This window comes from Cyrtonyx montezumae, unplaced genomic scaffold, assembly GCF_038088225.1.
Source record: "Cyrtonyx montezumae isolate F1298 unplaced genomic scaffold, pur_monq_1.0 scaffold_2, whole genome shotgun sequence".
NCBI classification, from domain to species: Eukaryota; Metazoa; Chordata; class Aves; order Galliformes; family Odontophoridae; genus Cyrtonyx; species Cyrtonyx montezumae.
Window position 1 is genome coordinate 56,194,489 of NW_027071936.1, and position 13,912 is coordinate 56,208,400.

Below are 13,912 nucleotides of genomic sequence, written 5' to 3' on the forward strand. Positions count from 1 at the left end.
TTGTATGTGTTAATACCTTCCCATTTAGTGTCAGCGGAAATCTAGGCAGAAGAGATGTCTGTGATGGCATGTTTGTCTCTTATTCTTGGATGTTGTAGTTTGTAATTTATTTTCTTGAATATACACACTTACTAATGTCCCATTATGAATAACAAAGCTGTGCTGAGAAAATGAGGCATGACAAAGTGAAAAAATTACATAATAATTTTGGTTATTAGTATTAGCAAGAAATGCTAATAGCATTCTAAAAATGCTTTCTCTTAGTATTCATTACCATCCAAAATAAGTCTAATAATTTATTTTTGTTTGCATGGAAGCATATTAAATAGGATGGGAGTAATAAGATGTCACTGTTTTCTTTTAAAAGTCAGGGCACAATAGTCTAGCTAGAAATTTAATAGAAAGAAGACAGTACAGACAAGAAGACAGGAGAAGCCAGGTCTCAAGTTTTTACTTCTTTAAGAGAACTCAGCTGTCTGGAAGACAGATTTATATCTGCTTCTAAGGTGTCTGATTTCATGCTTGATCCATCTTTCATTGCTGAAAATAAATTGCTTGTTTAGCTGCCTGAACTTCATTCAAAAAACATTTGATGTACATGTGAAGGGAAGAAGTTATATTTTATCTATAGAAGCAGTTTGTGATTCTTAACTTCAACAGTGTCAAACAAAACTAGCTCTCTTTTTGTTACTGTGGCTTTTTTTCCCCATTAGAATCAAACCAACATCTAAATGTTCTTATTTTGGACCTGTAGTAATTATGTATCTTGACTGTGAATTTCATGGGAGAAAAATGAAATCTTCTGTTGCTTGACTTAATATGTCCTTTATATTGTATGGCTGACTGGCGCTGTGTTATCATAAATAAGACATAAAAGTGGACTCAAGCTTCTTTCTTCTATGAATCCATGAATACCAGTTCATATCGAAAAGATCCAACCAAGGATCAGAGTCATGTCTGGTGCCACTAAAAAAATGCTGAAGGGTCTTAGTAACAGGAGGCTCTTTGATGAGAGGCACTGAAGTGCCTATCTGCTGCTAGGATAATCTGGAGAGGTTTGCTGCCTGCTGGGGTCTTGCATTCAGGGCATCAATAAAAGAATATCTGGCATGATAAAGCCAGATTACCACTATACCCTCCTGGTCTTCAAGCTGGGTCATGTGAGGCTGCAACTAGGAAATTAAAAAATATCACAGAATCACAGATGTTGGAAGGGACCTCAAAGAGATCATTGAGTTCAACCCCCTGATAAAGCAGGTACTCTATAATAGGTCACGCAGGTGGGTGTTCAGACAGATCTTGAATATCTCCCTAGGAGACTCCATAATCTCTCTTGGCAGCTTGTTCTGGTGCTCTGTCTTCCTTACTGTAAAGTTCTTCTGATGTTAGTACGGGACATCTTATGTTCAAGTTTTAGGCCAGTACTTTTTGTCCTATCACTACACACAACATCAAGGGCCTGGCCTCATTAATTTTCCTCCCATCACCCTTTAGATATTTAAAAACATCTATCAGATCTCCTCTCAGTCTTCTTTTCCCCAGGCTGAACAGATCCAGTTTACTCAGCCTTTCCAAAAAGACTTTATGTCCCTTGGGAAGATATTGAAGGGATTGGGAACAGGCAGTGTTCTCCTCAGTCCTCCCAGTTGGAGACTGGGTTCTGGGCAGAAGGAGGAGAATGGATCAGTTGAATGACTGGCTGCAAGGGTGGTGTCACCTCAAAGGCTATGGGGTTCTGAAAGCTGAGCTGAAGTGCCTCTGTATCAGCACATACAGCGTGGGAATTAAGCAGGAGGAGCTGGAAACCATGGTGCACTTGGAAAACTTAGGATCTTATTGGTATCATGGTGAACACATGTAAACCTTGAGGTTCAATGAAACAAGATGCAAGTTGCTTTTGCACTTAGTTCAAGGTAATCCCAGGTATGTATTTAGACTAGGAAAGGAACTCCTTGAGAGTAGCCCCACCCTTCTCAGAACTTTGGGGTCCTGGTAGATGAGAAATTTAACGAGCCAGCAGTGTGCACTTGTAGCCTGGAAGGCCAATGGTATCTTGGACTGCATCAGAAGAATAGTGACCAGTGAAGATGGTGATTGTCCCCCTCTGCTCTGCCCTTGTGAGGCCCCATCTGGAGTATTGTGTCGAGGTCTGGGGCCCCCACCACAAGAAAGACATGGATCTGTTGGAGATGACCGGGGGCTGGAGCACCTCTCCTGTAAAGACAGTCTTGTTCAGTTTGGAATTGTTTTTACAATACTATGCCTTGATAGAGAAGAGAAGTGAAATAGCATTTCATTTTGTGCAAATCTGAGCTCTGTGTTTTAGGACTGAAATACAAAATATAGATGATAAATATTGTTTCATAGTAAGCACAGTGCAGGCTTTGACCAGTATGATTCTATATAGCTTCTAAAGTGTCTAAATTATTTCCACATTGAGTTTCATAATTAAATGTGAATCAGAATGGGCTACCAATGTAGTAGAAATTCCAAGCAATACATTTCTTCATAATTCATCTTCATTCTTGGTTTTGCATTATAACTTAATTTTAACGTGGATTTCATGCAGTGTAATAGGCACGTATCCACTAAATGTGAAGGAAGAAGGCAAATTTCATGTATTATGTTCAGCTGAAAGATAGAATTTGTAGATTATGTCAGAAAGTTTGTTTAGTTTGTTTTCCTGGGAGCCTACCAATACAATATAGCTAGATGCTCATCTGAGTCAAATGTCTATTTTATCTGTATTTCTCTGTTATTACAGTTTTTTTAAAATTGAAATATGATTTGAGAAAAAGTCCTGTTGCTGGAGGTAGGGATGTGCTGCCTTTTCCCCACTTGGCAGCCCTAGAAAGATAGGTTTTGGACAGGTTCTGGCACTGAGGTGGGCATGTTGAACCCTGTGGCTCACTACCCCAAATAGACTGATTACCCATTAGAGGCGCTGCCTACAAATGTCCTAATCTTCTGTATCTTTTAAGAAATATTCAACAAATTTTGAAATCCATCATGAAAGGTTGCCATTCTCTGTGGTAGCTTATCAACTAGAGTATTCTCTGTGTATGAGCATTCACGCAGACTTCCAAAAAAAGCACAAGGGAGGAAGGCAAATAAGGATCAGGAAATGAGGGAAATACTGAAAAAAAAACCCAAAAAACCTATAGCTGTGGTATGTGTGTGCAGAAGTATGGGCAGTCTCCACTTATTTCCCCCAGTCCATATTCACCATTCAGCGTTTGGTGCTGTATCATGGAAAACAAGCTGAACTCTTTTCTTGATGTCAGTTGTGTTGCCCTCTGGCAGGTATTGGTCATGATTCCCACCCTCTTTACTCCTGCATTTCTGCCTATTTGCCAATCTCTTCAAGACATTTTCACCTCTACCTGCCCCTCCCTTCCTCAATCCTTTCTTCCTTATTTTTTTTCCCTGAGGTTATTTTCACGATAGATCAATGAGAAAGGAATGAAACTCCTTGCTCTTTGCATAATATTGTTTCATAATCAGTGAGTCCAACAGATAGACTCTTGTTACCATTGCTCAAAGAACAATCATAAATGCTTAATTTTTTATTTTTTATTTTCGAGAAGTCATCACAAACGCTAGACAGTGCAGTTTTGTTTAGCTTGTCAAAAAACTGTTAATCTAGGCCTCACTTGCTTGAGGTTAAGAGTATATATGTGAGCAATCAGTGGAACTCAGCTGATATGCAGAAATGTGCCAAGTGTTTTGTTGTTAATTTTGTACTGACAAATAATAATACATGGTCTTTAGAGAAGTTTTTCTTTTATACATCTCTTCTCTATTGATGTCTATTAATGTTTCCTTTCCATGATGCACTTAAAAGTATGTATGCTTTGATTGGTTCTGTTAGTCTCTAGTACAGTTGCATCTACAGGTGAGGCCCCATTTTTTGGAGGAGGAAGATAGAAATGCAAAGATGGTTCCTGCAAGTAATCTACTGTTTATTCATCTGATTTCTGTAAGCTGCAAACTTAAAGAGCTATTTTTATATGTATAGTTATGTATTTTCTTTCAGTTCATCAAGAAGTTCTACAATGAGACTTGGGAACGAAGATACGGTTTCTCAGTGGATGAAAGCACCCTGACTCTCCTCTGGTCTGTAACTGTTTCTATTTTTGCCATCGGTGGCCTTGTGGGTGCTATTATTGTTACCCCAATTGTGAAGTTCTTTGGAAGGTGAGTACATTAGAAAACTTCTGATTTCTAAAGCAGTTCCTTAACTAGCTTCTCTGGAGATTTACTTGTATTTTATTTATTAAAACCGTGTTCATCTCTACCAGAATGCAAACTGAAACATCGTCAAGTTATGAAAGCTCATTTCTAGGAGTTGTGAATTTCAAAAGAGTAAAATTAAGACCTTTTCATCTGACCCTACTGTGCTTTATTCGAGTCAACAGAAAAAGTTTGGTCTGAATTGACATTGTGTTGAGGTGTCAAAAGTGTTGAATAAACAAGTGTACAAAAAGAAAAAGAAAACATAAAATAGGAAAGATTTTAGAAAAGATTGACAGATTCTTGTCTGGGGTATGAATCTGCTGGGTATCTTAAAAATAATAAAAATAATAAAAATCTGTAATAAAAATTTGCTCTTATTTTTCATCCTTGTGTCAGCTTAAAAGTATGGTTTGAAGAAATAGACTACAGTGAAGTTTCTGTTCCTTCTTCTACTTCCTTGGTGACACATTCACCACTCTGTTCAATACAGTATTTGATCAAATCTTGACCACAGAAAATGTTAATATTTTACAAATATTTATGCTAGCGTATTTTGCATTTTTGCACTAGGTGACAGCTAGATTTTTATCTTACATACCATCTTCTAGAGATTTCTGAAATTGATTATTTATTTCTCTATATTTGGAAGAGACTGGATTAAAAAAACACTGTAACATGCTTCTTAACTATTAATTTGTCTTTTCCTTAATTATAAAGTCTCAATTAATTAATTCTTATGTAATTAAAAATTATAAATGATTAACAATCATTTTATAATCTCTGTTTGATTGAATCACTAAAGTTCATCCCAGAGCTCAAATATAAGCTCCATCTTCCCTGTTCTTACTTGTATTCTACATTTTGACTATTTCTGTCACATGCTTTGCATTGTACTCTGAATCTATATATCATCTTTCTCAACTTCTCTGCTCTCATGCTTAGATTTTTTTTTTTATTTGTCTCTACATTTTCTCCCAACTTTTCTGCATTCTTTTTTTTCTTTTTACTTCAAACTGCAATTTCACATTTTTTCCATTTTGTGCCTACAAGTCACTATACTCTAGTTTGTAAATCTATTATATGCTTTTCATTCAAATATTTTATCCTGTCAATTCATAATTTGATTTTGTGTTCATTTTTTGTAGTCTTTTTTTTTCTGATTGTTTTTTACAATTTCTACTGCCTATCCATCAATTTGCCTTTTAACACTTATTGAATATATGAAAGTCTCCTTGAGTCAGACTTTAATCTCTGGAATTGCCACTGTATCATCTCTGCTTTACTAAAAATGAAATAAGAAATGAAATCATATAAAATTTGTTTTTGTAGTGAAGAGTCAAGCAGGTTTGTGTGAAAGTTTGTTGAAGTGGTGGCTGATGCTAATTATAAGTATACTACTTTGAGGATAACATATTGTATTTCTACAGTTGAGTTTTAAATCTTTGGAGGCTCTATCACTTTTTAGGAATTAACTGTCCATCTCAGAGTGGCTAACTGTAGGCTGCTCATCAAAATGTAGTTTTTGAGTTTGCTGTTCATACTGCAGTGTGTCTAGTTTGTCTAGGAAGTCAGACAGACATAGCAGTACTGCAATTGAACACATCCTGAAGTGTTGACACAACAATAAGATATGTTGTTAAATGTTTCCAGTGTAGGTTGGAGAATTGTGTGTATGATGAAAATGTGCTCTATTTATACTGTCACTGAATAATATACTAAGGGGATCAAAAGCAATAGTCAGAAATAATATGAGACTTCAAAAAGAGCACACTCGCCTCATATAGCTGTGAGATTATTAATATAATTTTCAGATTTCTGGATTTCTAAGCACTACTATATTACAAGAGAATTTCAGGGCAAGGTTTTCAAAGGGCCTTCATTCACATAAGAAGTCCAATGTTCAAGTAAAGCAATTAAAGTTATTTATCTAGATTATCTTGGTTACTGAAGTAGTGATTGGTATTCATTCTGTTACTGGCACTGACTGCTATTTACATACCCAGATTTCTTGCTATGCGTTTATATAAGGTATCATATCAGCCCCCTAAGTTGAGATTCTGGAGTTCTTATTGCTAATAAATTTTGAGACAGTGATAATTTTTTGAGGACACTTTAATTCAGTCTTCCTCTTCATCATGAGTTTCATGCAAAAGGGTTATTGGTTCGAATCCCTAATTAAAAAAATGAAACAAAACAATTACTGCAGCTGTAGAGGACATATAGTTGGTAGGATTTTGTTCTGACCTCTGTGGAATTCTCCATTATCGTGAGGGCAAACAGCAACTTTGAAACTAGATCACTAGAGAGATACAATTTTGGAAAAAAACAAATACTGATGAGGAGATTCTCAAGTGTTTTCAATATACATATACACAAAGAAATCTGATGAGCACAGGGCTCAACTTTATTAATATTTCTAACTGAGTATAAAATTGGAAATTACATTTCTACAGCAGAACAGATATCCAATCTTGAGAGAACCAAGTTTTGGTACTAGGTTGTAAAACATATTGTTCCTCTTAGAATATAGCTGCTGGTGAAAAAGTGCTCTGGGCTCAGACAACCAGACATTTTTTTGATTGCATATTCCTTTTGTAATGTTTTATTTCTTTGGACTATGAAAGTTCTGAATTATTTGTACAGAAAGGTGAACAAAGGCTCTCACATTTAAATGAATGCTTGTCTAGTATTTTAATGCAGTATGTGCCACGGAGAAAGTTTGTCATGGATTATATGATTAATATAAAGGTATTTAAAAACCCCAAATCATTTATTTATTTATTTATTTATTTATTTATTTGTCTCAGCTAGGTCTTTTTTGGCACAATGACTATTTGCGTGCCTGTAGGTCAGGATATTGTAGTACATGGAGCACTTCAGACCAGATTCCTTTTCCTGGATCTGACAGTGCTTTGCAAGTTAGCTTTAGATTGAGTTCATTTTGCTCCCAATTTCCCTGCCTACCTAGTTACAGAAATAGAGATACTATGACCTTCACCAAGACTGAAATGAGATGTGCCATGTGAGAGCTAGGTAGGCTGTTTGCACTTCACGTACCATTTGACAATTGCTTCATCAGCTTGTGGCTTGTGATGTGAAATAGGTGATTAGACTTCCCAATGAATCAGTATGTGTCTTTTCTTATCAAGAGTTAGCATGAAGTTTGTGCATGTACGCATTGTAAGTGTTGTGAGCAGTGTTCTGACTAGACTGGCTGGAGATTCCCAAGGGGAAATGTCTACTATGGTGCTCTATGTGATGTGGTATCATTATATTGCTTATATTTGAGTTATACAAGCAGTATAAACAAGGCTTTTGATTTGTTTCTTTTTTTCTGTGCCTTGTTTCTAGGGTAGTACAGTTTTGCCCTATGTGATCAGGAAAATGTGGCTTATTTATGATCATAGCTATTCTGAATACAACATGACCTGATTGGAACTAAGTCAGGACAGTATGTGGAGCCTGGAGAGTTTTGCTGTGTTCTTTTTCCTTGAAGTTATGATGAGTGGTTACCACTGCTGGTGGCTGTGGTGGGCTGGAAGATAGCTTTTCTGGTCATTTCTGTTATTTTTCATGGAAATTGCAATATATAGAGGCTGCAATTCCCATGAAAATACTTACAAATTTAATACCATTTCAGTTCTTTATTAAAATTGATATATTGTCAGCCTACATAATTTACTGTCAAAGTTGATGGATTTCTCATTATTAACATAATCAGTGATGTTTTTCTCCATATTCATTTTGTTGCCAAATCAGTTGTTTCCTTCATAAATTGTTGTGAATGGGACTGGAGGTTTCAGTATTGAACCATAATTTAAGAGCAAAACAAAACTGCTTTTAACTAGGTGACTGCACTACCTGATAGACAGAGCTCTGTTGCTTTACTGTGCAGAATCATAGGATTGTTTGAGTTGGAAAGGATCTCTAAAGGTCATCTAGTCCAACTTCTCTGCAATGAACAGGTACACCTACAGATTGATCAGGTTGCTCAGTGCTCTGTCAAACCTGATCTTGAGGATCTCCAGAGGGACAGGGTACCCACCATCTCTTGGCAACCTTTGCCAGTAACTCACCACCCTGATTGTAATAAACTTCTTCCTCATATCTAGATTTAATCTCCTCTCTTTTAGTTAGAAACCATTTCCCCTTGTCCTATCACAACAAACTCTGCTGAAGAATCTGTCCCCTTCTTTCTTACAGACTCCCTTATAGATACTGAGAGGCCACTATACCACATATATTATTCTGCTTGGGAATTTTAAGAAGCTTGTCAGTCACTTGTAGGGCTGAACCTGCCCTTACCAGGCTGTAATTTAGCAAAAAAAAAAAAAAAGCCACTTAAATCCATATCAGTGGGGAGGCAACAGGATATGTACATGACAGCAGTGATTCTCAGAGCTGGGGTAGGTTTTCTATTTCATCTTTCACTTGAAGATAGTTTCAGCAGAGGTACTGATCTTTAACCAGGTTTCTTCCCTAAGTTCAGAAAGAGACCTTGCATGTCAGTGCTCAGATCTGACTGTCTGAGGCCTATGAAATGCTGCATTTAATTTCTTTAATAAAGTGTTTGTTCTGCAGAAGTTATGAGATTCATGAGTCACTGTTGAATGAATTAGTCCTCAAATTTGAGCAGAAGATTCTGTAAAATGAAAACTCTAAGAAATACATACGTTGGCATACTGTGATTGAGAAATCGAGATGTTCTGGAATTCTTAAAATACATTTTCTTTCTTTGTGGTTTTTTTTTTTCCATTTAATAAAACAAATATTTTTTCATTAAGAACAGCTTTGAATATTTTTTTCAGTTTGACTATTATACAATGAAATAACTCAAGAATCTGGAAAAAAAAAGGAGGGGGGGATTTAAACCAATATTTTGATTAACTTCAAGATTTTGAAAGAGATTGATATTTTTTTCTCACAACTGGAGCCCAAGCGTTTTTTTTTTTTTTCTAATACTACAGGTTGTAATTTTTTTCAGTGCATGTTTTTAATGTCATAGATTTAAGTCTGAAAATCCTCAAAAGGGCAAAACCTATACGTGAAATGTGAAAATGCTTACATTTAAATTAGCTTGTCATGATTGAAAGTATATTCACTGGCCCCTACAAACATAGAAATCCAGAACATGTTTATTATTGTTCATATACAGAGTCTCAAGCATGGTTCTTGGGTTCTTAGAGTGTGTACCTATGATGTACAGCTCTCTTGTTAACCATGATATTGTTTATTTTAAAGCTATGGTATGGATTTGGAACTATATATGTCCACATATAATGTGCTTTGGAATTCTACACAGTGCGTACAAGACACCATTTGTTAGGCTCTTTTTGGATTCACTTATAGCTACTTAAGTATAATATCCTAGTGTGCTTGGAATACAAGATTTGTCTGTAATGGTGATGACACCTATCTTCTCTTCTTAGGAAATGTACGCTGTTGCTCAACAATGTCTTTGCAGTGGCAGCTGCATTACTGATGTCACTCTCTCAGTTGGCGGGATCATTTGAAATGCTCATACTGGGTCGCGTTATAATGGGAGTTGATGCAGGTAAGCTTTTATCAAGCTTTATCCAACTGTAATGCCTTTGCTGCATATAAACTTTCTCACATCCATAAGGTAGAACTTTCTTTATATTGAGGCATTTTGGGGACTAGCTGGACAAGGATTGGAGTATTTGGCATTCACTGAAGACACTGTAATTGTCCCTAGCTGCTGGTGTCCATCTTGATTGTTTCTTCCCCTTTCCTCCCTCAGCCCCCCACAGAATATGCATTGACAATCCTTTTGCTGTGAGGATGCAGCCTATTTACTAAAGCTTCTTGCTCCTGATTGTTTGGAAGCTGTTGGATCAGATTCTAGTAGCAGTAGTTGTAAGAAGGAGGTTTGTACATTGTCATTCACTCCTAGCAACATTGTCTTCTCAGTTGAAAAGTGACTCATAGAAGCACCTCTGCACCAGAGTAGACCTGAAGCTGGCAATGAAGTTCTCAGCAGCTTTACAGATTGCTAAATGGTTGAAAGTCTGCCTGATGCAGAGGCAGATTTGATGAATTGATTAGATTCATCATGATTCAACGATTCTAAGATAGTTAGTGTAATTACACGAACCTAAGCAATGGAAAGTATTTTGGCTTTTGTAACGCTAAACCTCAGTTCTAGCAAACTTTAACTATGCTGTCCTTAAGCACAAACTACAGTTATTTAAACCTGGATGTGTGTTTCACTTACAACGTGCAACTTACGGGTAATTTCATTTCTAGCTGTTGACTTGTGTCTCAGATTAATGGCAAGTGATTGAATGTTTGGAGCAATTTCAGTATGATACAGTGTGCATAACCAGGGTCATGCATTTGTTTTCTGGTTTTGAGCAGCATTCTCACCCTTGTTTTTTGCCAGCTATTAAAAGTTCTTTGCAGCAGTAAGCCTGTATAATGAGAGGAAAATCTGCTAATGCTTTTTATGGTAAAAATGCATTATTTTACACTGTGCTCTGTGTGACAGATGTTTTTTTCTTCCTTAACTGCATCAACGTAAACTGGAATTTCTTTTCTTTGTGATGAACAAATTAAAAACAAAATCCACTTGTGGTGATTCTCACTCCTTAGTGATCTTTGCTGCTTCTCTTCAAATATTGGCCTGCATGCATCCCTGTAGATCTATAACAGATAATCAGTCCCATGGCTGCTAAATGGTGCAAGAGTAGTTAAACTCCTTTCAGTAGATGTTCATTTTGTACTTGGTATATTTAAAAGGTAGTATGACAATTTATGCTTTTTTCTCCCCCTTCCTTTGTAGGCATTTCCTTAAGTGCCCTTCCCATGTATTTGAGTGAAATATCTCCTAAGGAAATCCGTGGTTCATTGGGTCAGGTTACAGCAATTTTCATCTGTGTTGGTGTTTTCACTGGGCAAGTCTTGGGGCTGCCAGAGATATTTGGGACAGTAAGTATAATAGACTTCTTATCTCCAAGTATTCTTTGGAAATGCAAAATGTTCTGTGAAAGAATGCAGGCATATATAAAGAGCAATATTTTGACAGAGTTCCTTAAAAAAGTAGAAAATAGCTCAGTTGCTTTCTTGTTCGGAAGCACTTTGGAAAGTGGTTTCTTCTATGTCTTCTAAAACCGTGTGTATAACTGACTTTGATATATATGGCAAGCAATTTTAACAGCTTGAGCAGCTTGTATGTACAGCTTGCATGTTTTCCCACCCCATCCTCTGATCTGATACACGTTTATCATGCTGATTTCTGGTTTCTCAGAATATTATGGAAATACTCGGGAGTTTTCTGCATATTTTATTTACAATTCTTCAAGATGATAACTGAAAATATTTGATTAGAAATTGTACAAGAACCTGGCCTTTGCTCAGTGATTACAGCATTTCTTTATGCACCCATACTTTGGAAATAAAAGAGTAGAATTCACATATACTCTTATGTAAAGAGGATATCCTAACACAGATGGTAGTCTTGCTCCCATAAGCTGAAATTAACTTAGTGGCCACTGGATGTCATCATTACTCTGAAAAAATGAAGTCGAGATTTGTTCAGGGTTGCACTTGGAAATACTTCAGAACCAGAGATGAGTTCTCAAGAGAAGGTGAAGGAAATGTCTGCAGCAATCCTCTTACAATGAAAACTGAACTAAGAATCCCTTCTGACAGCCTGCAGAGTAGTAAATATTTGAGAAGTGAGGAGAGTTTTTCCTCCCATCTCCATCCAAATTCAGCTCCTTTGTAAATATACCATAGCATCCTCCCTCACTTTTTAAATTTTTTTTATTTTGTCTGATCAGTTCTTCTGTTCTGTCCTTTTATCCTTGGATTCATTTATCTTGTTGAGCTCTCCTGAAAGTGAATGTTTTGATTCAACTTACCTTTTAGTTTACGTACAGATTACTTTCCTCTTTGCTCCTTTAAGGCAACAGATCAAAGGTAAATGCTTACACTGGCTTTCATTTCATTGTCTGCCTTCTACATTGTCCCTTTTCTTGCTTTGAAAGCCAGAGTTTTACAAGAGCATATTAAATGTCAAGAAGCTGATTCAGCTGCTTATTGTCAGTTCTTAAGTGGTAGATTTTATTCAAAAACTAATCAAACAAACCAACCGTGAATGCACTTCTAAAGATAAGGTGTCGTGAAAATTCTTACTTCCTTTTGCTAGATTTTTGGGATATTTTGAATAGGATTTATCTATTCCTTAGTTCATATCACTCTTGCTCTTTTTGTTTCTGTTCTCCTCTTCTCTTTCTTCTCTCTTTCTTTTTGTCCCTTCCAAATTAAAAACATTGCAATTCTGTTTCTGCAAACCGGCTCAATATACAGTTAGTTAATATTACATCATTGAATCAGTTTATATAAGAGGAAATACACTTTACCAGTAAAATTATTCCTTTTCAAGTTGAGTAACATCAGTCTGTGAAAGGAGAAAAGTTTTTGCTTGTGTGAATTAGTATTGTTCCAGTAGAATTACAACAGTTAGGTTGATTTTTCTAGTTGGGTTTTTGGTTGTATTTTCCTTTTAAAACATTAATAAAATTTAGGACTGTTAGGAGAAAACCTCAGGCTGTTTGAAATTATTCCCCAGTGCAGACTTATCCCTCTTTGAAGTCTCTATCATATTTTCTGTTAGTTTCAGTCAAGCCAGGATTTTGTTCCGTACTTCTGTGTGATGTTCCTCTTGATATCAGTAAGAGTTTTGCAAAAGAAATGAGCAATTGCCAGAGGAAATAGCTCCAAAGGGTGGATGTGATGAGTTCACTTCTGTTGAAGCTGGAAGGAATTGAATACTGTGTCCTCCTTCAGAGTTCTTTAGTTCTTGCAGTACTTTCCTCCTCCTCTCCATGGCAAACATCTCAATTGCTCTCAAACTTCTGTCACTGTGTTTAATTTTATTTAAAAGTACATTCAAGATGTTTATTTGTTGCTTTCTAGATATCAGCTTTTTGTTGATTAATTTTATGACTTCTCTTCTAGTAATGATATAAAAGCTTATGGAATTGTTTCCAGATCATTAAATTTTTTTCTCCTCTTCCTTTTGCTGGAGAAATCCATTATACATTTGTGAAGGCAGTATCCCATAGATCCTCAACCACTGTATTTCAGAGATAACTACATGTTCACAGTGTCTTCTTAATTATTTCAGTTGTCACTGTAAAGCAAACTCTTGATTTCCTCAGAATTCTGAAATGATTTTCATTACAACTTAGGCCAAGACAGTAATATGACATTCTGTGGTATGGTTCTACATTCCTGAAATTTATTTTTTTACGCAATTAGAGAAGGAAGCTCTGATTTGTCAGAGCTTGTCCTCAGTGATAAGCTTTGTGTGTAACTGCTGACATTATTATTCAGAAAAACACCTTTGTTAAGCCTGTCTAGCAATGATCAACTTTTTAATCGTGGTTTAAAACCTCACAGAAGTTTTTGATGTTTTTATTGTTGCTCTGTGGCAGGTTGCTTTCTTTCAGAACTGATCATAAATAATGCTAGTTACAAATATTTGTCTTCTGCCATTGTTTCATAACAACTTTCTTGTGAGGTCTTTCCTCAGTATTGCTTGTAATGTGAGCAAGTATTGAGGTTATTAATTGTAGTAACTAAGCTGTAATGCTTTTGAAGAAAGGAGGGACAAAGGCTGAGCTGGATACCTCGCTGGAAGAGACTATTT

At 36.2% G+C, this 13,912-nt stretch overlaps 1 protein-coding gene across 1 annotated transcript in view; it reads left to right on the forward strand.

The window, feature by feature from the left end:
• Positions 1-13,912, forward strand: part of SLC2A9 (solute carrier family 2 member 9) — an 89,649-nt gene that overhangs the window by 13,106 nt on the left and 62,631 nt on the right. Inside the window, exons 4-6 of the mRNA XM_065735775.1 lie at positions 4,037-4,197; positions 9,666-9,790; positions 11,039-11,184. Coding sequence (XP_065591847.1) covers positions 4,037-4,197; positions 9,666-9,790; positions 11,039-11,184 — 432 coding nt within the window. The remainder of the gene's footprint in view (positions 1-4,036; positions 4,198-9,665; positions 9,791-11,038; positions 11,185-13,912) is intronic.